The sequence below is a fragment of the Typopeltis vanoorti genome, chromosome 2, assembly GCF_054136105.1.
Source record: "Typopeltis vanoorti isolate ZY-2024b chromosome 2, IOZ_Tvanoo_1.0, whole genome shotgun sequence".
NCBI lineage: Eukaryota > Metazoa > Arthropoda > Arachnida > Uropygi > Thelyphonidae > Typopeltis > Typopeltis vanoorti.
In genome coordinates this window covers 106,908,050-106,935,390 of record NC_143550.1, presented here as the reverse complement: position 1 = coordinate 106,935,390, position 27,341 = coordinate 106,908,050, and the positions used below count along the sequence as shown (strand labels likewise).

General features: G+C 35.2%; 1 protein-coding gene across 1 annotated transcript in view; it reads right to left on the bottom strand.

Moving 5' to 3' along the window:
• Positions 1-349: 349 nt before the first annotated feature.
• Positions 350-27,341, bottom strand: part of LOC150109313 (solute carrier family 25 member 35-like) — a 42,919-nt gene continuing 15,927 nt past the window's right edge. Inside the window, exon 3 of the mRNA XM_090407329.1 lies at positions 350-4,415. Coding sequence (XP_090263455.1) covers positions 4,083-4,415 — 333 coding nt within the window. The 3' untranslated portion in view covers positions 350-4,082. The remainder of the gene's footprint in view (positions 4,416-27,341) is intronic.

Here is a 27,341-nt window from a genome sequence, read left to right as displayed (position 1 = left end):
CTATCTGATTAACCCTCCTTACCTTCGGTATACAATTTAATATTGCTTCCTCTAGATGACCCTAACTATATCCCATGCACTACTAACATCCTTATCCCGGTATTTTATGCCTTGGCACAGACTTAGCTGCTTTCTTAGCTTTTCATAATCACCTGCCTTGTAGTTCCACATATACCCCTTCTTGACAGAATATTACTCATGTTTTAATAATAAACAAGTAACGGCTACAGAAATGTTATATGCGCTGATTGCCATATATGCAAAAATAAAATAAAACAATGAAAACATCAAACAGTAGCAATACTTTATTAATCTATAAAGTGTAAAGTATTCATATACACAATATATATCTGTATATGTACATATAATTTGATAAATCATTAAAATGACTATTTTCATCTTAAAAATAAAATAGCAAAATATAATTCATGGTTTAAAACAAAAGGTTTCTTTTATAATGAGATTTCAATATCTCAAATATGTATAAAGTTTACTCAAAGATTGATAAAACATCTTTGAAAAAACACTTGAGGAATTATTTTTAAAAAAATGCATAATCAATTCCTCACAACAAACTTCCATAAAACAATATTACATGTATAAAAATAATTGGACCATGTCTAGATTAAGGCAAAATGCAATCCACTTCTATCTCAATACTTATAATAAAACTCAAAACTTCACAGTGGGAAAAACTCTGAATAAGTATTGTATATCTAATAATGCATAAAAACTACTATTAGAGCATTTGATCACCACTGAAAAAAAAAAAAAAACTATAAAATGAATGTAGACTTTCATATTGATCTGAAACCTGCACAGATCATCTAAATTGTACAGCTGATAGACTAATCATAATTTCATGATAATCAATTTGAACATAGTGTATATTAAAGTTTACATATTTTAAAACCAGAATTTCTAATATAAAATATTTAAACTTGAAGTCATTTAAATATAAAAGTCACATATTCTAAATTTCATTTAACAGGCACTTTAATTACTGCCATGACAAGTCTTATATAAATCTTTTTGAAAGAGCAAACTGTGGTTATTATGGCATATATAATAATATCAATTAAAATGTGCAACTGGTGTGTTTCAGCATACACATTGTTCGTGAGTTAAAAAAAAAAAGCAATTTTACAATGGGCATTTCATATTATCTATAAAATGCCCATTGCAAAAAATTGCTTGCACAAAGCTTCAAATGCAAAGCATTTTAAATATGTATATAAGATAGTATAGGAATAGCAAAGTCAATAATTCTAGAGTGCCTGCCTAAACATCATTATACTTAACATTTAGGATGGAATATAAATAAAGAATGGCCATTGCTGTAAGTCTCAATTTGGGTGTTACAGAATGTGATTACTATGGGAAAAAAGAGGGTGGGAATCAAGGCAGAGATAAATAGAATCTTTGGCTATAGGGAGAGGAGAGTAAGGTCAGGAGAGGGGGAAAATTTTCAAATAGAATTGGGGGGGGGGTTAATTCCAGAAATAATAGCAGACACACTCTTTCATATCTCATTGACTATGCTATTCCTAAAAGTGTTTACTTGCAGAGCATGTTGATCACTAAAAGTACTCCCACATAAAACATGAGATGGTACAAAAATAATTCAAGCATATTATTTATGCATTACAGAAGCATCTAGTAAAAAAGATTAACAATAATTTTCTACAGCTATACATGAACATAGATCAGATCTTAATGTTCAACAATGAAAATCAACATTGTATTTATATTTTTATTTACAAAAATACAAACAAATGTAAATATTTCTACAAGTTAGTTACATCTCTAAAAATCTCAACTTCCTGAGAATAGTTGTGATTGAACAATGTTCTATATTACAATTCTATCATTCCATACAATATGGTGAACTATAATCATTATCAACTTGTGATAATAAATGTACCATCATTCCTCACCATTATTTCCTGCCTATTTTTTAATTGATCTTTCTATATATGATAAATCTTAATAAGTGTACTAAACCTTTGTTGAAATAAAGAACAAACTGCCTCTTTGAACATAAAAAAGAGAATTAATAAAGCAGTACTGTTAGAAGTTATAATTATATAATTTTTCTCCGCTTAGTTCATAAACACAGTTCATGGTGATCAGATTAGAGTCCATTTCTGTTTATGTAACTGACTGACTTATATCCATAAAAACGAATTCTATGTTTATCAATTTTTAAGTAATGTAGAGGGGAAAAAAGCCAGATTATTAACATAGGAAACAGAATAATTACATAGATCTGAATTTTACTTCAAAAAAAAATAAAATTCAAAAAATCTCAATATTTTTTTTTTAAAAGATATTCTTGAAAAATATAATTGGATATATTTTTAGTGACATTAAATATAAAACTGCTACTTATATTGTATAATAAAACATTGTACATCATCAATCTAAATTCAGATTTATGTTTCTTCATAAATGAAAGCTACTAGAACTACAAAGATAAAAGGAATTCTGTCAAATAAGTTCTAGTTATGAAACAAAAAAAAAAAAAGGAAAAAATATATAACTACATGGTCTTTAATCATTGAGTTTAGAGAAATAATATTAATGTCATTTATAAAGTTTAAGTTGTATTTCAGATCAGAAGATTATCTCTCTGGAAATAACAGAGGCGTATGACAAGTGATGTCATAAACCATATTTCAACAATCTTTAAGCAGAAATGTATTATATACAAAGTATTTACAGGAAATAAAAATTAAAATAAAAAACATTTGGATCATAATTTCACTATAATCTCATATACAATCTGTAAACAAGTGCATTTAATTACAAGTGGTGCTTAATATAAAATATTGAAAGTTACTTAACAAATACGCAAAAGTTAAATGAACTATAAGATCTATACTAGTACTGGAGAGTGAATTTTCAAAGAGTACTCCTACCTAAATGATACTTATTTTACATAGTACAATTAGTATTCTATGTTAATTATAACTGCAATCAGCTATTATACAGAGTTTGGTTATCTGTTCTTTGTGCTACCGTATGAACATTAGAAAATAACAGTAGCTGACCTACTGAATATATCATCAACAGAACTTCCAACATAAAAAAATATTCAGCATCTGTCAACAACTGAAGAAAAGATTAAATATTGCATAGTAATACAATGTAACCAATAATATGAAAGGCCATATGAAACAAATTATATAAAATTTCAAACATCAAGGAATCAAGAGATGGGGATACAATTCAGTTCATAACCTCAAAAGTGAAATTTTCTCCTGGCATTTTACTGTTTCATTTTTGGGAGATATGTCATAATTTTTCGAAGTTCATTATCACATTAAATATCATTTATGATCCACTTCAATTGAAGTCAGTCAATATTCTGAATATAAAATCTCAACAGAGATGACATAAAAAATGTATTATTCTTCCAAACTTCCATAAATATAAAAATTAAAGAAATAAAAATAAAGGAAAATCAGGAGTAGTATCTCAAAATCGGCCATGCTTGAAAAAAAATAATAATAACACAACTACCCCAACTTCCAAGAATTAGGAAGATTTGTACATTTCTTCCAAGAATTAGGTAGATTTGTACAAAAAAAAAAAAAGGCTGCTTTTATCAATAGTTTGTCTTTGTAACCAATGTGCATTGTTATTAAATAATTGCAAACCTCATTGTTAAAGTTTTAATTAACTGCCAACTTTTCAAATGTGAAAGTTAAATAAATTAAAATAATTTAAACTAGCATATCAGAGTTAATTACTAACAATTAGTTGAAACTAATTTCAGTGAATAGAACAAACTGACAAAAGCTGAATTTAGTATTCTTCAGTTTGCATAAATAATGATATAAGGAATGAGTATGTCAATTTTTGTTTATTCCTGGTTAAACATTAACTGAGATTTGCATCTTATAAAAATGAATGAAACTGATTTAAAGTTAAAATCACTTCTTTGCCTACAATATAATATTAGAATGCAGTTTTGATTTTATTTATCCTTACAAATGTAGCATATAATGTAAATTTATGCTACAGAAATAGATGTGTATGCTGAAAACACATTAATCCTCCCCCCCACACATTATCTTTCAAATATTTTGAAGGGCAAGTTTTTCTTGTTCATACAAATGGCGAAATTTACGTAATTCATTCCAGAACACAAGACTTAACACAGTATGAGGGCCCAATCGCAAAAGATTAGCTGTACAACCTTTATAAAAACCTATTAGTCCTTCTGTTTGAAAAATTTTTAATAAACAGTCCGTCATACCAACATACAGAAGTCCTCTTCCCTGGGCATCCACTCCCTGGTTATAAAGGCGTGTAGAAATTACATCAAATGGAGTCATACAGGCCACAACAATCACTCCACTAAGCATGCTAGCTGCTAACGCATTAAGCCAGCTATCATGAGGAAATATCTGTAATAAAAGTTTTAATATAATTTTATAATACTGTAATTTTTGAATTTTTATGGAGTAGGATAAGATGAACTATAAAGTAGTAGAATAAGGTTATTTATATATGATATTAATGTGAAAATATTAGTAATTAGTCACTAAAATGATTATTACATGGCATTCCATGTAATAATCATTAGAGAATCTGGGGTAAATTTTTTCCTATGCATTGGAGAGTGCAGATAAAATGAATTGTGTTTGTTGCAAGAAACTATTTGTAGTGCCCAGTGATGGATTTGCATTACTGATATCCTGTAACATATTTACAAGAGAAGAGGTGATGATGGCTGTTATATTTGAATATGGGTTTGGCATATTCTGGTCATGGATTGCTTTTTTGGGGGCAGGCCATGTCAGCATATGTTCTTGTTTGGAGTTGAAGATTTATTTTCTTAAGGGGCTCAATTGATGGTGGGTGAACACCTGTCATCTTGTTCAAACTAATAGGAGCCTGATGAACTTGAGCTTCTGGGGCTCTCGTTTCTGATAGTGAGGTAGATTGACTGATTAATTCAGTTTGCCTGTTTTTTGGGTGGCAAATGCACCCTCTGTAATTTGCAGGGTGGGGGCCACCACAATTAGTACACTCAGCCGGGGTGGTTTTTGGCTTGGAGCAGGTATGTGTGGGGTGGGTGTCACCACATTTTAAACATCTGTATTGAGCTTTGCACAACTTCTGGGCATGACCAAATTTTTGGCATCTATGGCACTGCCCAGAAGAGGCCCTCTTCCTAAGTGGCTCCGGTGAGACCTTAAGTCCACAGATTGTCTTCAAGTTATAAATATCTTTATAGATATTGTGTATTTCTACCAATACTAGAGGCATAGGGGTCTTGTTAGATCTGTACATTCTACTGACCTTTATGGGAGGCAGATCTTGCATGTTGGTCAGGAGCTATTTCAGCTGTTTCAATGTCTTCAGATACTCCTCGGAGTACCACTTTAAAATTTTTCTCCAAGGTAAGTGTGAAGGTATGGTATTGTATACCTCTTACATCCAACTCCTTGGTTAAATTTCTATAGTCAGTCACTGTAGTGGACTGAATTTTGATGCCCTCCTCTGTGTTCTTGGCAGTGGAGTAATTTATCTGCAGGTTGGCCATGGTGGTTCTTAAGGCTGTCCATCTCTGCTTTTCCCTAAGAATGACTGGAGGCACCTTTTCATTGGTGGAGGCAGAGGAATCTGTGTTGGAGGCATCTTCATCCATGCCATTTTCGTTTGCTGACTCCGAGGTGAGAGTTTTGCGTTTTTTACGCGCATGCCTCTCTCCTTGATCGGAATGAGTAGAGTCAGAGATTACTAGGTTTAATTTTTCCTCCATTTGAGGAGCGTCTTCATTTTGATCTTCATCAGTCTCAGGTAAAGAGTAAAGATTTAGGAAGCTGGGCCATTCAAGCTCGAACTTCTTAAGGAGTTTCTTTATGAAGCTGAAAGCCAGTCCTTTATCTAGAGAGTCTATAATGATATCAGGATCTATCATGTTTGATGACCATTCGAGCTTAAATTTACTTTGTAGTTTATTTACACGTATAAGTGCTGGCTCTTCATCCAGTGAATCTGTGAAGGCATCCAAATCTAACACATTCATCATTGACGATTTGCGTATAAACGCAAGTAAATGGATCTGAAATAGATATGCTAACAATGGAGATTCTAACGGCTGTTAGGCCTAACGAATCGTCCTCGTTGCAATTACAGTCCACTTACCTTTGCTGATGTTCTTAAATACAGTATAATCTGCAGTTTAATGACTTTAAACACGTCTCTGCTAGTAAATCTAGCTGCTACACTACAAAACCAAAGTTTCTCATCATAATAACTATTAAAATCACTGATCACATATATAAATACTTGGCAACCGCCATCACGCACCAGCGCCACCCTCTTTTTTTCTGAGGTCTCCTCAGTGAGTAGCTAGACCCTAAATACCAAGGCTTTAGTAATACAGAGCCTTATCAACTTTACCTATACAAGTTGCAACAAGGTGTTTTTATTTTGAATAAGAATCTCTGGAGGAGATATAGATGTAAATAAATTTTTTTACCTTGGGTAATGTATATTAGGGTTACCAAGTAATTTTATAAACTTGGCTATTTTACTGCTAATCCCAAGTAAGCAAACAGTTAAGTCTGCGCCTGAACGCAGTTCAAGTCTAAAGGTGGTGCAACTTGTATAGGTAAAGTTGATAAGGCTGTGTATTACTAAAACCTTGGTATTTAGGGTCTAGCTACTCACTGAGGAGACCTTAAAAAAGGTTGAAACCGGTCTGGGTAGTGACCCCACCCATAATGTATTGCAGTATACATCTCTTAGTGAGATGAGCTTTACATTATGGAAAATACTAAGAATAGTGATCAGAGCTTTACCCACCTTTACAATGAGTTGCCCTGGTGTTGCACCACCTTTAGACTTAAACTACGTTCCGGCACAAACTTAACTGTTTGCTTACTTGGGATTAGGAGTAAAAAAACCAAGTTTATAAAATTACTTGGTAACCCTAATATATATATATATATATATATATTATCGTTCATATTTACTCAGTAGATAATGTTATAAAAAATTAGTTTGAATGACTCTATACCGAGAATTAAAAAGAAAAGGTTTAATGTTAAGATACTACTAGTTTCGTTGAATAAATCAACTTCTTCAGGTATCACAGGTAAAGAATTATATAAAATAACAGAGACATCATAAAATTACATCAACAGATCCAGTATAAAACACAATAGTACATTTTAAAACAGAAATGAGTGGTGGAGTTCCAATTGAAGTTGACTACGTGCGTGAGCTGTCACGAGTGTGCCACTGGCAATGTGTGCATCAGAAAGATTGTAGCTAAGGCTGTTGTTAACATGGGATGAATCGAGCAATATTTCTCTAGATTCAATAATCTTTCTTTCGAGTTCATCATAACACATGGATATTAGACCACCAACACCATAGACTGGCTGCAAACTTCTAATATCCATGTGTATTATGATGAACTCGAAAGAAAGATTATTGAATCTAGAGAAATATTGCTTGATTAGACTTTTTTTTTTTTTTTTTTTTTTTAAATCTGCTATTGATTCTAAAATGAGTCTTTGAAGTTTATATTTACTGTGATTTGGGGTTGCTTAAGGGTCAAAGCCAAATACTGGGAGTAGACCTCCACATTGCCTTTCAGGAATGCAGAGAACTGACTGGGGCTTCTGATCTGATGTCCAATCCTCACCTTCATGTGGTGCACCCCATTAGTAGGTATCTACTGGGTGCAGAGGAATTGTCCAAAAAGTGGACAATTCCTCTGCAGTCATTAACAGCAAGCACCCCCCCCCTCTTTCCACATTACTATCCTTTCGGAAGATTATACATCCATCCATTTCTATTCCCAACACCACATCCTTCTCAAACAATGAAGTTTCACTTATTCCAATTATCTTTGGGCATACTGACTTAATCAATGCAATTATATATTATATGCAATCCCATCATGTGCATTTTTGGTTTAAGCCATAAATGCACATGATGGTACAACATAATGAGATTTCATGCTGGCTCAGGCATTGCCCAGTTAAACAAGGTTCCTGCTGGTTTCTTCAGGAAACCAACAGCATTGAATTGAAGATAGGAACTATGAATACAAGGAGTATTGATGGAAAGGAAATCGAACTTGCAGAAGAATTGGAAAAGTACCACATGGACATAATTGCCATTAATGAAACAAAGAAGACAAAAAAGAGGTGAGATCTTACTAAATAATAAGTATAGGATGTTATATTCAGGAAATAATGATCAAGGAAAAAAAAGGAGTAGCAATAAGGACAAGGCCAGGATTTGGGAGTGTTGGTGGATAGGGAATTGAAGTTTAGGGGACACATCGCAAAAGTGGCAAAATCAGCTCATCAAATCACTTGGTTGCTGAAAAACACTTTAACAAGCAGAGACAAACAGGTTATTGTTCCTGTTTGTCTTTCTGTTTGTATTGAGCCTTGATAAGACCCCACTAGACTACTGTGCCCAGATATGGGTGCCAGGGTTTCTGCTCAATGGGGAGGAGGTGGAGAGGATCCAGAGATGAGTGACCAAGATAATAGCAGGACTATGGAATGAACCTTTTTCGTCTATCAACCAATTTCTGGGATGCAGAAATTGGTTAATAGGTGAAAAAGGGGGTGATATGATTGAGACATTCAAATTACTGAAGGGTTTCTACAAGATTAATTCAGAAGATATTTTTGAGAATAGGACTGGTAGTGGGAGGACTAGGGGGCCATCCATGGAAGCTTGGTAAGTGTGTGGTTAGCAAGGGTGTTAGAGCTAGGATTTTTACTTGGAGAGTGGTAAATGAGTGGAATAAGCTGCCAGAGTCTGTTGTGGGTGCCATGACTGTAAATGAGTTCAAGGTGAAGTATGATAGATACTGTGTGAATGTTGAATAGTTGTTCTTGACATGATGTTGGGCTTCCCTCAATGACTCTAAGGACTCCTTGGAGCTGCCCACAACAACAACAACAATAATAATGTCTCATACTAATGAAAAAAGTATGGCAATATAAAACCACAATAGGCTATGGCTGTTATGACGAACCTGTCATGTCAGCCACGACAGGTTCGTCGTGTATAAGCGAACACGACGCTTATACACGAATATCACACTGTTCACGACTGACTGTGGATGAGATCCTCTTGTATTTGTATGAAAATAATGAAGTATCAAGAACCTTCGAGATGTATCTAGAAGGCACTAGACAGCCTACTCGAAGGAACTACTGCTTCAGCCATCTACCTGCGACGTTAGTACTAGTACTTAAATACTGCTTGTTGCTGGTAGATGGCTGAAGAAGCATGTCTATTTAATATTTATTTTTATAGGATTTTACGTAGAGTATCAAATGCACTGCGTTCCTCATGAATCTGGAATGCATCTTACAATTCTAAATACCGCAGTATAGTTTAGTAGCCCACGGGTTTTATTGAAATGATTTTTTATTTAATCGCGTTTTAATGTTAAGTACTTATTTTTTTAAAGTGGCCAGCGGGTCATGCGTTGAAGACCCCTGATCTAGGTGGATAATAGCAGATCTTCCAGTCTAGCCATAATATAAACTGCAAGAACAAGGAATTTGGTTCTTGCAACTGGAAAACAGAGAATAGTCTATTCTCATATGTGTTATTATTATTTATAATTTTAACATTGCATTCCTGAAGATGTCTCTGTGACAGATGAAATAAAATACTGAAACAATTAAACCTGTTGCTGAATTATTTCTCTTTGTGTTGTAGTTATTCCATTAAATTTTATCATGAATGATTATATGTATTATTCAGCTGTTTTGCAGAAGAAAATTCTCCTGTTACATTTGTTTTGTCATGTATAAAAATAGGAGAAAACTAGTCTCATAATTTCCATCAAAGGAGATGATTTGTACCCAAGGCTTTCCAGCCAGAGGCCAAATGTTGGGACATCCTTACACTTATGTTCCAGAGATACACACACACACACTGCTAAGAAATTACGAACAATCTGCATGAGTGAGAGAGAGAGAACAGTTATGACAGTTTTAGACAAAGTGTTCCCAAATTCATATGTTTTGTTTCCATATTCCATAAAACCACAAAGCAATCAAGTATGTATGCTTGGATACTGATTATCACTCATGTTAAAGTTTATTGAAGAAAATGCATGTCTATAGATAATATTTACTAAATTTATTTAGCTAATAATTTATTAAGGCAATATTTTGCCTTAGTCACCAATTCATGGGTAGAAAGAAATACAACTAAGCATCTATACTCAAGGCATAAACATCTATTATTGGTAGGAAAGTAAACATAGACTGCGTATGAAAGGCAGGATCATATGATCATAAATGACACCCTGTTTTTGGTGTGGTGATGGAATCTTGCTGAAAATTTCCCTTTAGACCATAAACTCAATAATGTATTTCCATTTCTATAGAATGTTCTTCACTAAGCCATCCTCAATCTGATATCGGTGGAGCAAAAAAATTCATTCCTCCTTCCCATTACTGTCTCCACTAATAAATCCAAATACTAACTTTGACTGAATTAATTAAATATTTCTTGCTGGAATGAAGATTCACAACACATTCTGTCTAAAACTTATCATGACTCTCTAGGCCTTCATTTTTCAACTGTTATGCCAAAAAACAAAATCTGACTTTCAAAGAGGCAAAATGTCAAATGAAAACCAAGTCTTCTGGTCCAATGCTAAAGCTATTTTCAGCATAACTTCTGCAATCCCAATTCTCTCACAGCCAAAGTATACTTGTAACTTCCCATCAAAGGCTTGCTGGCTGACTTGCAAACATCATTGTTCTCTTCCAATTTCTGTACAAATGACAAAAGCAAATCACCTCCCACTCCACAAAGAAGAACTCACTTCCTAGTGGTTAGGAAGTGAGTTCTGTTTATGCCTCCTTCTGGCATAAATAGAGGAATCCTGAACTTCAGAGGCCTAAAAAGTCTTACAACCCTGATGATATACCCCAACTATGCTCTAGAATTATTAAAGCCAGTCGTATATCATCTTTCGAATTTTTCATATATATCAAATGACATCTAACCTAGAGTACATGAGTAAAACTATAATCTCTCTCTCACATGCACGCACGCACACACACGCACACACACGCACACACACACACACACAGATAGACAGACAAAAGTCAGCAATTAGCAATTAACTGTCAGTTTTATTTCTTTTAATAATGAAAGGCTGTTCCTATAGCTATAAAATCACACATGGAACTTTTTTAACTACTTCAGTCTTCCAATAAGCTGAGTAATGGTTTCATGCCAGGCAGTATGTCATCTACCACTTAGAGTCATTCATAAAATGCCTAGGATGGGATCTGAATCCACAGTATGTTGGTTGGAGAGTACCCTAACCACTAGGCCAACTATATTGGCAAAGCAGATCATTACGCAGATCATTGGAATGATGCGGAGGACACTGACGTGTAGAAGTAGGGAGATTCTTATTCCATTGTATAAGGCTTTGATTAGGCCACACATGGACTATTGTGCCCAGATTTGGTCACCAGGTTTTCAGAAGATGTTGGAAAGGGTCCAAAGGCGACTGACTAAGGTAGTTTCTGACCTCTGGAATGTTGAGTATGAGGAAAGATTGAGAAGATGTAATTTGCAGAGTCTGGTGGAGAGAAGGAAGAGGGGAGATATGATAGAGACCTACAAGTTGGTAAGGGATTGTTATAAGATCAATGGTGGAGAAGTTCTACAGAGAATAGTGGAAGATCAGGGGAGAACCAGAGGTCATCCCTGGAAACTGTATAAAGAGGGTGTGAGTAGGGGAGTGAGAGGCAGGTTTTTTTCGTGCAGAGTTGTGAATGATTGGAATGCCTTGCCTGAGAGTGTGGTGTCTGCAAAGAGTTTGAGTGTGATAAAAGGACCTCCCAGATGAGTTTGACTCCACGAGGTCTTGGGAAATAATAATAATAATAATAAAAATAATATTACACTTAACCCTAGTTCACTTGAAAATAATGGAGAAGATTATAAAGTCAACTTCGTTATCATTTGGAGAATAATTAATTCTTTAATAATGAATTAGTAATCACTAGTACAGATTCTTCCACTCTTGATCCATAACAGATCTCCTAGTCAACATTACTCACCTTATGATATGACAGAAATTTTCATATCAAAGGTTTTTCACAAACTTCAGCAGTCACACCACAATTCCAGGAATTTGATGGCATAGAGAAGGAATTAGCAAACTATCATCTTACTGCCTTTCCCCCCATCCTTTATTAAATGCCCCCCCCCCCCAAAAAAAAAAAAAACTTAATCAATACTGATGACGATACTCTTTGACTGGAAAGACTTGAGTTCAAATCCTATCCAGGATGCAAAGAATATTTACATGGACTTTCAACTGAAGGCTAATTAGCTGGCCTCATATGGAGTTGGCAGGTTCCCATTCTCCAGAAACTCAGGTTTTTGAGCCATAATTCCAAAACATCCATAATAAAGATGGATATAAATCTTTTATAATGTGCCACTGGTTTCATCTCTGCTTGTTTAAGAGAGAGAGAGAGAGTATGGTACTTTTAACATAACACTGGACTCTTCTAAATATAAATGCATTTATTAGCTCTCTCTCACTAACCACAAATTCTAGCCACAATTTTAATGATGACATTATGCACCATTTCTCTTCTTCATTAGACAAACTTGAAGCACTCAAACATTCTAAGTTTCGAGTTCCAGTATTGTATAACTAATGCCTTTAACAATGATCTTGCCATATGAAGTCAGCTAATTAACCTTCAGCTAAAAGTCCATGTAAATATTCTTTGCATCCTGGACAGAATTTGAACTCAAGTCTTTCCAGTCAAAGAGTATCATCATCAGTATTGATTGAGCTAGGGGGGGGGGGGGGGAGTCATTTAATAAAAGATGGAAATAAAAGGCAGTAAGATGAAAGTTTCTAATTACTTCTTTATGCCATCAAATTCTCTATAGTAAGACAAGGACAATCCTGTGAACTTTAATGAAAAACACCATCTTCTCTTATTCTCACACATCATAGTTTATTTCATTTCCCTTTACTTTTGATAATACTCAAAAGTAAAGGGAAATGAAATCCATATCCAAGGCTAATTTACACTACTGCTCTTCACAAGCACACATCTACCTTCCTCCTTTTCTGTTCAGGACGTTACACACCTCTACAGCAGTTAACATTACGTAATCCCTGATCTGCATAATTTTAGAATATTGTTCTCACATTTGAGCTGATGTGCCAAATTTTTTTCTAAATGTGCAATATGTCATCCAAAAAAAAAAAGGAAACTCAATTTAATAGATACATTTATCACTGGCAGACCCAGTCTATTTTTTCAAAGATGTCTATATCTGCCTTGTGCCTTTCATAGGTATTGACTTCCAAGCAGTTGAAAGTTAATATCCATACATAGTTGCACTTCAAACTTATCCAACCAAATTCTTATTCTCTTCTTTCATTTCATCTACTACTTCTCTTCAGAATAGCATTCCTCATATTGTCTTTGCAAAAGAGTTCCAGATAAGTATAGTTCGCTCACCGTGTTTGTAGGTTCTCCTTGGCGTTTCGCCAAGAATAGTCGATTCATGCTGAAGGGGAGAAAGAAATGAAGGATGTAAGAATTGGTCGCCAATATGCAAAATCACATGCTTTCTTGTCTGTCGCTGTACTATAATAGCTTGATTTTTGTTGTCGCTTTTTTTGCATTATTTTTTTATTATTAATTTGTATGATGGATCCAGTACAGTCAACAAGTTCTGTTGTTAAATGTTTCAGTAGTTCTTGCAAAATAATATTGAATAATGTGCTGACATTCTGTGAAAAAGAATCGTTAAAAGGTAGTCTCCTTGTTCCCCTTTCCCAAGTCATAAAACGTGCAAGTGCAATTGTGGGCGTATCAGAGTCGATTGTTAAAAGAATTCGCAGGGAATCAAAAGGTGAAGGTAAGCCAAAATTTAAATCTCCTAAAAAAAAGCGCCAGAGAAAGAAAACCATCGAAACCATAGCTTTGAATAATTTTGATGTAGACGTTATAAGAAGAACTATTCACGAATTTTACGTGGTTGAGAAAAGAGCGCCAACTGTTCCGAAACTGATTCCTGTGCTTAAAGAAAAAATATTAATTTTCCTTGGAAAAGAAACTTTAAGGAAAATACTTAATGAAATCGGATTTTCTTTTCAAAAGCTCCAGAATAAAAGAAAACTTATCATGGAGCGAAGTGACATTCTTTTATCCAGAACGCAGTATTTGAGAGCAATACGACGTTTCAGGAAGGAGAAAAGACCGATTGTGTATCTAGATGAAACTTGGATTGATAGTAATTTAACTTATGGAAAATGTTGGCAGTCTTAAGAAGAATGTGGATTCAGATGACTATGAAGATTAAAAGGATTTGATAATGGTATTTTTTTTCCAACCTTTTTTTTTGCATGGGTTTGTTAAAAGAGTCACAACAAGTCATAAATAATTAATCAGTTTAGGACAATGAAGTGTCTCAGTTTTCTCAACTGTAAGTTTAGAATATCTAAGTTCATTTGAAAAAAATTTCTGTTTTTCTGTATAATTATTTTAATTTTATAGAAAACTTTCTTAAAAATAAATTTCGTTAAATTTTTGTTTTATGCTATACTTTTTTTAATTTTGTTAATACTCTACGTACATTTTTCCAACTGTTATACAAGCAAAATAGTTACACTTTAAAAAACTACAATGTTCATAAAAGAAAAGCTAAATTTTCCGATCTGTAATAATAAACAAACTCATCCCAGAAGACGGATTGATTACCCTATTATCGGAATGGATTCTCCTTTTTGGGTCATGCGCAGAAGTGTCGAAGGGTCTCTAATTGGTGGGCGAACTTTAATCACATCAACCATTTCATTCCCTCTCCATACCATTCCCATAATGAATAGCAATATACAAATCCTAAAGGAACCATGCTTGGAATTATAAGATACTGAGACAAATGATGTGAAGTCAAGAACATTTATACACAAGCAGCCTAGTTGCGAAGATGGTTCAAACTTTATTTGCTTACACTTGGGGAAAGGATTAAACAAAAATATAATTCCTTGGAAAGTATAATTTACTTTATAACCAAGTAAAAAATTTTCTATAGTCTAACATTCCTTCAGCCATAATGGCTTTATTAGTTTCCTTGAAAACGGAAACTTTAATACAGTTTCTGCTACTGCTTACTACTAGATGCACTGGAGGCATAAGTCCATATATTTCTTTTTAATAGCTCTTCAGATTGTTATTATTATGGGTCTCTCTCTCTCTCTCTCTCTCCAAGGAGTCATAAGATTCACTGCAGAAAACCCACACTAATGAATATTCACACAACACATATCAAACCTTTACTTAAATTCATTCATTCTGTCAATACACTCTCAACTACCTATGGCAATCCATTCCAATTATTCACTACTTTCCAAGCAAAAAATCTAGTTCAACATACCCTTCCAAAGTTTCCAGGAGTAATCTCCAGAAAAAACAGTGCCTCCAAAATCTGTTCCACTAAAGCTTTCCTTACAGCTGAGCATAGTCCAACATCAAGACTACAGTAATGCCATTATTATTCCCTATATTATTATTATTACATCTACCATGGAGTCGGCAGTCTCATTGTGGGTGGTTCATTCAAACTGATAACATATTTATCATACTGAATCTTAAAATTCTTAACACTTCTTGCATTAACAACATAATCTGGTAATGTTTTCCATTCAATGACAATTCTCCATGTAAAAAATCTACCACTCACACCCAGTGGAGTATTTAGGTATAGGCCGTGTAGGCCCAGGCCAGCAAATTTTGAGGGACAGCAGAAATTTCCAGGCTCTCATTTTTTAGTTATAACATGTTCCTTATATGCTGCATCTACTCACAAGTAGAGAAATATTTTTCTTTTCCTCATTGTAAGTGTAGTCTGCAAGCATATTGGTATGTAATCAGATTCTGCATAACTATACAGACTGAGACATGTGCACAGAAAGCTACTGTATTGTTGTTGGTAACTTGACAACAACAATAGGGATTAGTGAATTGGATCACTTTCTTGCTGAGCACATTGTCAAAATTGGGAAAAAAAAAGGAAAAAGTTTCATTTCCTATCTTTCCTTTGCCACACATGAGGAATTTATTAAAATAACGGGCGAGAAAATAATCAAATTTATTGTGGAAGAACTTAAAATAGCGTAGTACTATTCCATATGTGTTGACTCAACACCAGACGTCTCATGTTGATTAGCAGTCCTTCATTGTACGATATGTGAAAGAACACTGGAGCATTTCTTGCGTTTCATTCCTAACGTAAGTCGCAAATCTGAAGAGTTACAAGAGGCGGTATTGACTTCACTAAATAAGCTTGGAATTGATGTAGCAAATTGCAGAGGGCAGGCATATGATAATGCTAGTAACATGTCAGGCAAGTACACAGGAATGCAAGCAAGAATTCTTGAAATAAATCCATTGGCAGAATTCATACCGTACGCTGGATATTCTCTGTCTCAAATTGGTACTTGCACTGCTGAATCCTGTCTCCATACTCTTCTGCATTTTTTGATGTCCTTCAGAAACTGTATGTATTTTTCACATCATCAACACATCGGTGGAGTGTTCTATGAAAGCACCTGGAAACTTTGCAAACATAATCAAACGTCCTTCACCTACTCATAGGTCAGCTTGTGACAATGCCTGTCGGAGTCTTTGTGAGGGATGAACGAAAATGATTTCCACTTTGTCCGAAATTGAAAATGATGCCAACGAGGAGAGAGTTACGTGATGTGAAGCAAGTAGGATTCTATAGTCACTGGAGATTGAGATCATGACCCCTGCCCATAGGCAGGTCAGAGGGGTGGCAAATACCTAAATACACCACTGTATGAGCACTCTTCACCACACTCTTACATAATTTCCACAGATGGTGGAAATAATGTAATCCAATAAAATCCTCTCGCTAAATTAAACATCACTACCACATCACCTCTTTTCCTCCTATCCAAAAAACTTTGCAATTCTAATTTTTTCAACATCTCTCATGTGGTCTGACCAGTGCTTTATACAGTGGCACAATCAATTCCTTATCACAACGTTAGAGCACTTCTTATCATAACAGTACTACAATGTGCAGCCATTGCAACGCTTCAGTCTACTGTTAACCATCACTCTCAAAATCCGATTAATTTCCTGCAATACAGCACCATCCAAGTCAAAAGTCTATTCAAATCTTCCTGAAGGGAGCGAATATCAGCATTGATATTTATAATTCTCTTCAACTTTGCATCATCAGCAAACAACTGAACATGATATATAATTTATAAACAAGTTAAATGGCAGGGCTCAAGAACCCTGGGGCATGCCACTGGTTATTCTTCTTTTTTTTTGAGACACTGCTCCATCATACACAACTTGTCATTCAGAGAGCCAATCTCTGATTCATCTAACCAATATACCATCTATTCCCATCCTCTGCACCAACTTATCATGTGGTAATCCATCAAATGCAATTGCAAAGTCCATGAATATCACTGTACATGAATCTCCCTTATCCAACACTCGTTACTTTATCATTAAATGCAAGAAATTGCTAAAACAAGATCTACCCTTCACAAATCCATGCTGACAATCATAAAGGATGCTATGTCCATCAACCCAATCCTGCATTCTATTCCTAACCAAACTCTCCAACAACCTCACTACAACTGCAGTTCTAACTGGTCAATAATCGGATAAATCTGACCTAGAACCGTGTTTATGGAGTGGTACTATTTTGACTTTCTTTCCACTCCTTAAGAACCCTACCCACTGCAAGACTTTCATAATACAACCAGGTAGAGAGTGTAGTTAACTGTTGTGCACATTCCTTAAGAATGCATGGTGATATGTCATCCATTCCCACAGCCTTATTAACATCTGAACTAATCAACACCTGATACACCTCTTATTCTATCACTTCCAATTATCCTGATACTTGCCTTCCTTCTATGTATTGTATGACATAGTTTACGACAGAATGATATACAGTGATCATGTGCTTGTTCAATAATTCCACTATATCCTTTGCAACTATTATTCTGCTGCCATGACTATCCACTACTGTCAACCTAGCATAAGTATTCTTTCTGTTTCTTGCCAAATAGCAGAAAAATTCCTTTGGGTTAACCTTTGCCTGATCAGCCAATCTCCTCGCACACTGCACCTTTTATTTCTTTACCATGCTCGTAACCTTCCTAGCTTGCAATTTGTACTCTTCATGGATATGATCACCAACTGTTTTGTACCTTCTCAATAGCTTTTCTTTTTCTCATTATTAAGAAAGAGACTTCCAGGAAGTCAGGGAGGTAGACCAATTACTACTACATGCACCACACCAGCCATCATATTTCTTCTTGCATTCATTCATACTACTTGCAGACACCATATCCAATGGCAATCCATTCCAATTGGGCAACACGCTATGAACGAAAAATTCAGATCTCATCCATCTCTTGATGGTATTCATTCTCAGCTCTTCCAAGAATGCCCTCTCGTCCTTTCTCCACCCTCCATAAAATGAAAAATTCCATCAACTGAAACCCTCTTTAACACTTTCAGAAGTTTGTAAATTTCAATAATATCACCCTTCTTTCTCCTGTTGGCTAGTGTCTGCAGTCTACAAATTCTCAATCTGTCTTCATAATCAGTATTCCAAAATCCTGGAATACTGATTAGCATTTTTAACACTCTCTCTTCACTGTGTCAGAATCACCACAGAAACAAAGAGACCAGACCAGTGCCAATAGTCCAAGCAAGGTCTTATCAGGTCCTTGTAAAGAGATAAAATGGCATCCTTATCTTTACACGACAAAGCTTGTTTCACCATCGCAATTATCCTCTGAGTTATTATTATTATACGGGTGCCTCCACAGAGCCCAAAGACTCATCAAAGGAGATCCAAACTATCCACACAATCTATCATACCTTTCCTGAACCCATTAACAGACAAAGCACTCACAACAGACTCAGGCAACCCATTCCATTCATTCACAACTCTCCAAGCAAAAAAATCTAGTCCTCACACTGCTACTAACTCACCTTTATTCAACTCCCAGGATGACCCCTTGTTTGGCGACTCCAATCAAGTGCTGAAACATTTCTAAAAATCTTTAAGAAACTTAAATGTTTATATCATATTCACTCTTTTTCTCCTACCAACCAACTTCTGCAATCAACACACCCTCAATTTATCTTCATAGGAAAAATTCCACAAAGCACTCACCATCTTGGTCACTTGCCTCTAAATCTTCTCCACTGCTCAATATACTGTTATTTTAATACTCCTTGCTATATGGCCCTTGAAGTTAAACTTCCTTGAGCTTAAATATAATATAATACTGGATATCTAATCCCAATAAAGTGCATGACTTTACACTTACTAACATTTAACTGACAGCCATTTTCCCATGTCCACATTTTCAGCCTATTCAAATCATTCTTCATGTACTGCATATCAGCCACATTCCTGATTATCCTGCCTATCTTTGCATCATCAGCAAATAGCTGTATGCCACATGTCAAATCCTTCCCAGTGTCATTAAGGACTGATCACCGTTGTACACTCACGCCCTACTATATACCACTTTTTGATATCGGTTAGTCAGACATCCATGCTAATATTTTATAATGCAAACCCATATTCTCAAATTTTTGCAACAGTATTCCATTCTGTATTCTCTCAAAAGCCTTAGCAAAATTCAAAAGTATTATGTCGTATACATTCCCCTTGTCTAACTTAGTAGTAACATTATTACAGAATGTGAGCAAGTTGCTAAAACATTACCCCTTAGAAACCCATGCTGTTTGTAGCCAAGTAGAGATTCTCTGTCAACCCATTTCTGTATGCTATACCTAACCAACTTTTCCAAAATCATCACCACCACTCCTTAGATAACTGTTTGGTTAATAGTTGATATGTTCAGTCTTTGCACTACATTTGAGCAATGAGATTACCATACATTCTTTCCACTCCTGTGGAATCTTCCCTGTTCTGAGACTCAAATTATATAGCCTGGTTATAGGAATAGGCAGTTCAGCTGAACACTCTTTTAGCACTGATGGGAACTGATATCCCCATCAGTTCCTATTGCTGAATTCTTATTCCATTTGTGCAACAGCTCCAATATCTCATCATCATACACTTGCGATTTTTCATTCAGTGAAGAGGTAGCAGTGAGCGTAATGTTCCATACACCAGATTTATAACTTTTAACAAACTGGGCACTCATTTGTTGAACAAATCCATCCATCATCCTCACTATCATTTGCATTCAGTAGAGTTATTCTTTCATATTCATTATTTCTTTCACTTGCAGAGCCAATTTCTTTTCATACTCAGATTTAGCTTTCTATATAACAGTTGTGACTTCTTGTGTGTTGTTTATAATTGTGATGTCCTACTTGTATGGGTAGGAGGTCTAAGAGTTACTTTTTTAAAATCTTAGGAAGATTCACGTAACCATTTTAAGATTTGGTTAGTTTTAAGCATCTGTTGCTGAATCATTTCCATTTAACTCCATGAAAAGTGTCCAAAGATCTGGTCAGCTAAATCTGACAGAGTATAACGAGATATATCTCTTGTGTTCTTCAGAACAGATAGTAGGTTGAACAGGAAGAAATACAGTAGTATTTCTTCTTGTTCAACCATAAAAGAACAGATTGCAAAAAATCACCTTGTAAAACAGACCAGAGAGAGTTGAACTTCAGGAGAGTGGACAGGAGCAGCTAGCCTTCAAATAGGATTTAAAATGGAGTGAACTGTAGAATCAAATGTATAAACATAATGCAAGAAGAAATTAGAGTTTTAGAAAGCACAAGAGCAGACTATGAAGAAAACATTGATCAATTCAGCCAGGGAGATGTGCAGTGAAGTTGTTTACAAGGAGAGAAAAACCTAGAATTCCATCAAGATTTAGGAAGTTAAAGACACTCTTCTTTTCTATGACCCTCTTTAACTTCCGGAGTCTTGATGAAGGTCAAGCAGATGAAAGCTCCCAGCAAGTAAATCAGCATGTTCTCTGAGAGAATACAGAGAAAAATGTAACAGAGCAAAGTAACTTATAAAAGTAGCTAAACAAAAGTCATAAAACCATGGAAAGAACAGAAGACATACGTGGAAGGTGACAAAACATTCAGGATGCTATTGAAAAAGCTTTGAAATATAGTAAAATGTTCTGTAAAAGGAAACAGAGATATGACACAAAAATTGAAGATAAGGATATTCCAGATGTCTGGAATAATTACTTTGAAAGACTACTAAATGAACCAAGAGGTAACAATACAGTGCAAGAAAATATTCAAGAAAATTGCATTCAGGAGTGTATATATATATATATATATATATATTAATACTTAAGATAGAAAAGCCATTGAAAATACCTAAAATGTGGAAAGGCAGCTTGAACAGGTGATATCTGATCAAAAATGCTCAAATATGGAGGTACAGTTTTACAGAAACTACAGTGCATAATTTAGAGGCATGCCCCAACGGTTGAACAGATGATTGGAGTACAGCACTCATAGTAAAACAGAACTAAAAGTGAATGTAAGAATTATAGGGTATCTATCTACTGAGTGTTCTATTCATCAAACAAATAATGCAATTCATCAAAACATATAAAGTTGACCATCTATTGATTCATACGGAACAAAACAAACTGGCTTTCCTACTCCAAGCTATGTACTTCTATCAAAGATGGAGGACAAAACTTGACTTCCATTGACAACAGGATAACAACGTTCCGTACTCTATTTCTCCTTAATACCCTACAACAGGAAATATCACACAAATGCACCACTGAATATATTTTTACTTCTACCACTACAGGTCTCTACAACAGGAAATATCACACAAATGCACCACTGAATATATTTTTACTTCTACCACTACAGGTCTCTCTCTCTCTCCACAACCTTAAGAATGACAACAGCACACATGCCAGAGAATCTAACAAACTCCTACAAAGATGCCATTTGAAGATGGAAGAAGCTAAACCTCCAGCACACAGTGAAGACAGCATCCCTTCCTGAAATCTTCATGGAACCCATCTTCCACAACACGATGGAAAGAAACCCGATCACTCAGAAAGAGATTTTCTTTCCTCTATGGAGCTGGCGAGGCGTGAGGAACTTGGGTGACATTCTTTCTCTGAGCCTCACCTGGCGCTTTCCAAAAAAGCTCAAAAACCTAGAAAACGGGAATCAGGTTGAGCAGATACACAATGTAAAGACTGTTTTTCAAGCCATTATGCCTGATAGCATAACGGAAGAGGGGGTTTAGCACTCCCAACTCAGAAGATCTGGTGCCTATCTTTCTGATAAGAACTAATAATTCATGGGAGAAAGTTACACCCAGTAACACCAAATCTACAGCACTCTAACACAACAGTCGAACCAAAGCACTTTACTGAAAAATCCTGTACCATATCATCAAACATTATTTCAATGGGACCTACCATATCACACACAAGAGCCATCAGACCTGACGCAGACATTCAGTGGAGAATGTCTACGTCAGGAGAATGTGGCATAATGTATTACCCACTCCAACTATATTGCGAAAATTTAACTCAGATGTTTCAGATAACTGCCTGTTCTGCGACCAATTAGGAACAGTCCGGCATATCTACTTAGAATGTCCAGTCAACACCAAATTAATCAGTTTGTCTTGGAAAACAGCAGCTCTCACCTATGGTAGTCATACAGAAGAGGGGTATTTCAATCTCGTCCATGCAGAGTCAAATAATCATTCATTCTGCAATTACCTTTTCATCACTGCGAAAGCAGTAATATACAGCTTCTACCTCAGACATACAAGACCAGACAGCACAGCAACTTCACAGAGAGAGAGAGAGGCAGCTGACCAACTCCTTACAGCCTTCAAACAAAAGGTGAGAAGTCAGATCCTACACGAGCATCACCACTTTTCCACCGACTGGAATCCACGGAATCAACTCCTGGCTGAGCAGGGCAACTGCATCATAGTACACTTTCCAGCATAGAAGTGACATCATCCCCCCCCCCCAAGGAAAGGGAAAAGAAAGACTTCTTGTGTTTAACAGTGCGAATATTAATCAGCTGTCAACCTCATATAAATAGATAATATTGTCCTATAGTAACTGTTATGTTCTTACACATACATGTCAGATTTTATGTTCTTATACAGTATCATGTCAAAATAACTGTTGATGGCTGTAATTTAAAAGGAAAATAAAAATGTAATTCACCTTATAACTGATATTTCGATGTAACATACCTCAACAAGAGTATGAGCATGTAACCACTCTGCCTGACTGCAGAGAACCAAAAACCAGTTAATCCTGTACATAAGATTGTTATGTTTACAATAAAAAATAAAAATAAAATACTGAGTGTTCTAGGTATAATTTATGCAGCATACTTGAGGCTATGAGAAACAGTGGAAGAGAAACCAGGAGAACAAGTTGAGTTCTAGTCAAATAAAGGATTGTTGTAATCAGGATCAGATTTTCACTTTTAGACAGTGTAAAAAATCATGGAAATATTAGAAGAATGTGTATTTAAAAGGCTTATGGCATATGCTAAAAGAAAAGCAGTTCAAAACTACAATTATATGTAAATAAGACATTATATCAATCAGTACACAGTTTATACTAAACTGTAAGTCTAAGTCAGCAGTTAAAAATTGAAGGAGGTATAGGAAGATGGCTTGATGTAAAAACCCCAGGTGCTAAACCTAGTTCACCAAGTATTTAGCATGTCTGCTATCCAAACAGACTGGGAGGTTTGAATCTCACTGGGGTGGGATTTTGTAACTGATAAATACAATACAAAAACAAGAGATGAAGATATTCTGAACATTTGGAGTAATTAAGGAAATAAGCTCAACAGAAGTAGAAAATTGTCATTCAAGAGAAATGCAATCAGGGAAGCATATCTACCCGAGTGTACAAAACCCATCGGAAACTTAAAATATAGAATATCAGCTGAAGTAGAAGACATCTCACTAGAAATACTCAAAGATAAAGGACAGTTTTATTCAGAAAGCATTGATTAGAAAGATGAATTTCAGATGACTGTGTACAGTGCTCTATTTAAAAAAAAGGAAATAAAAGAATGTGAAAATTATAGAAAAATTTTTTACTATTCCAATGGTAAGGTTTACATGCTGGTTATCCATAATGGCATACTTAAGGAAATCAACAATGTATACTATATATTAATTAGAATAAACTTTTAATTAATACTCCTAATATTTCAGCAGAGTCAAACTGCCATCATCAGGAAACAATGAACAAACATATTGTATGTGCATGCAGGCACTACATAGGGTAAGTAAGACTGAAGCAGAAGTCCCTAGTGGGCTGGGAAGGGTATTCTTGGTCGTTGGGCTTTACAGAATGAGTGCTTCCCGGATCTGAGGCGGTTTGATACAACCAAATGATTGAGGGTTGGGTAGTTCCTTATGACTGAAGCAGGTCGAAAGTTCACGTTCCAGGCATAATTTATGTAAACATACTTCAGAAGAGGCTAGGAAAAATTGTGGAAGAGAGAGACCTGACAAAGAACAACCTGAATTCAAGTTAAAAAGTGGTTGTCACAATAAGATTTTTACTTTAAGACAAAGTCTGGAAATAACAGAAACATAACAAGGATCTGTAAGTTTTGAATATATGAAAAAGCAATAACTATACTTTGGAATTCTGGGAAAGCCATGGCTATAAAGGTGTTTTCATTGTACCTTTATTCTTGCATAGTTGTTATTTTAGAATGATCAGACAATTTAAAGTTTCAAAGCAGCAACATTGTTTACTTATCTGGTATAACATATCATCTTCTCATTAATATGCTAGATTCGATGGCCTGTTACAAACAAGCAAAATAGCAATCTAATTAATGTTTTAATACGGTGGTTAAAACCAACATATCATACCCACTGTATCCAACCATTGCATGGGCTCTCTGACCAGCTAGTTTTGCAGAACCAAAATACTACCTACATAAGTGACCAATTAATTAGCTCATTTTTCAATGAAAAGTCCTTATTAAGGTTCCTTACATCCTAGCCAACATTCAAATTCAAGTCTTCCTAACCAAGGGACATAACAGCTGTCAAGTGAGCTAAACACTTTTGGTATACAATAATGATGGGATTTACTATCCTTTCTTTTTGGGTTCATCTTCATAATGTATTTAAATACCTATTAGATTCATTTTGTACTTCTAACTATCCATATGAAAGTTATTCTGGTCTTACATGGACTGGACAAGGTATTGCCTTATAGAAACTTGGGTTTATCAACTAGCTAAGCAGGAAAAACCAGTGAAAAGAATCAAAGCAATTTACAGCACATAATGCACTGGCTCCATTGCCATAATTCTAAACAACAAAAGCAAGTTATTCAGGGACACAGCCTGGACATGAATTACTGAAATTTAGTATTGTTATCATTCCAAAAAATCTGCCCAAAATCCAACCAAACTTTTGTTTTAATCAGAACATTTGCAGTAGCACAAAAGTTCACCATTCTTTGAAAATGCAAATTTGTCTGCCCTCTAACCAATAAGCAGTGGGTTCTAGTAAGTTTTTAATTGGTTAGACATAGTGGTGAACTATAAGGGGCTCAAGCGAGCCCTTTGTTAAATTTTTCTCAAACTTGTGAGCCCCTTGTTCTTATTGTTTACTTTTTTATTTTTTCAAAAAAATTTTTTTTATTAAAACATATTAAGTGACAAACACATACGGTAAATTAACAAAAATTAGTCTATTCGGCAGTGTATAGATTATCTGGAATTATTGTTTTCAACTCCTCTATAACGAATGCACCCAAGTTTGAAAATAAAATAAGTGCATGCCCTATCTTTACCCTTCTCTCTTCTGATAGCTAATCGTATGATAAAACCAGTAGCCAAATCAAATGTTATTGCCTTTTTTTTTATAACATTTACATTACAAACATTATCTGTTCAAAAAAAATCAGCTAACACCGTTCATTCTGTATAGGGATTAGGCAAGGATTATAAAAGATTTCATTCTTATTATATTTTGATAGTTATAAAATGTTTATCTTATGTAAGATAAATTAACAGTTGATTTTGTGCAAATATTTCATGTTAAATCATGAAATATTTGTTTAAAAATGATACCCTTTAGAGGTTGATTGTCCTCTCATACTTTTTGATTGGAATTTGTACACAAGCTATATCAATAAAAGTTTTTGTGTGAATTATGGCTTATTTTTTTCTTTTTTGCTCGAAGATGTGAGCCCTTTGTTAAAATTTCCATGGCTCACCACTGGTCAGACAGTCAATTATACTTGACAAGAAATTATATTTGTCTTTTAATTCTTTATCCATATGTGAGCAAAGAAGTTTTTTATATTAAAAAACAAATAAGAAAATGTTTTCCAAATAAGTATCATAACAGTTCACCAAGTTAATATGCATTGTATTATGCATCTGCAACAGAAGAGCCTGTGCAGCTCAGTGGATTAAGAGCCTGTGTAGCTCAGTGGATGTATCCTTTGCACACCACAGCACTTAAACGTACAAAGGAAGACTTCCTTTCGAATCTAGTCGGTGACTAGAGGAAATTTTTCTAAGCCTTTTTTCGACCGGTTCCCGAGTTAGTCGATCTCTGGCATGGCCAAGCGGGTTTTTCATCCCGTAAACTCAAGAAAATCGCCATAGAACCCACATTATTTTAGACATTAAATATATTGTGTTAGGGACCACGAGATGGTGGCACTTGTTGAGCCATCTCTCTTCACTGCGTGCTGCTTAATTACTGCCAGTCACCAAGCAATTATCACATGGGCCAGCTATCTCTCATTGGATACCAGTGGAGATTGAACTGCCCACTTAGTCTCCAAAAACGTAGATAGGGCTAAAACGGCCTCGCCTAATCCCTATACAGGAATAAAAGGCGTTAGCTGATTTTTTTTGAACAGATAATGTTTGTAATGTAAATGTTATAAAAAAAAAGGCAATAAGTTATTATAATACAGTAGACTCTCGACTAACTGGCCTATGTGGCGGTAGGGCAGGCCAGATAACACAAAAGCCGGATAGGCCAGAGTTCTAGGCCTATCTTTTCACACAAATGTGAAAAGGTAGGCCTAAGATGAAAGAGTCAAAACTCAGTTTTTCATTTTTGAAAAAGTCCTTGATAGATGACTGCTTCACCCTTTTAGCCCTCTTCCGCGATGCAATGTCCCTCCACTTATGCAATCAGATGATATCAGCTGGCATCGCTTCCTCCTGCTCACTAATGTACTGCAGCACTGCCTCAATCTTCTTGAACCCTTCCGAATGTGGGATGAGATTTTTCCTGTC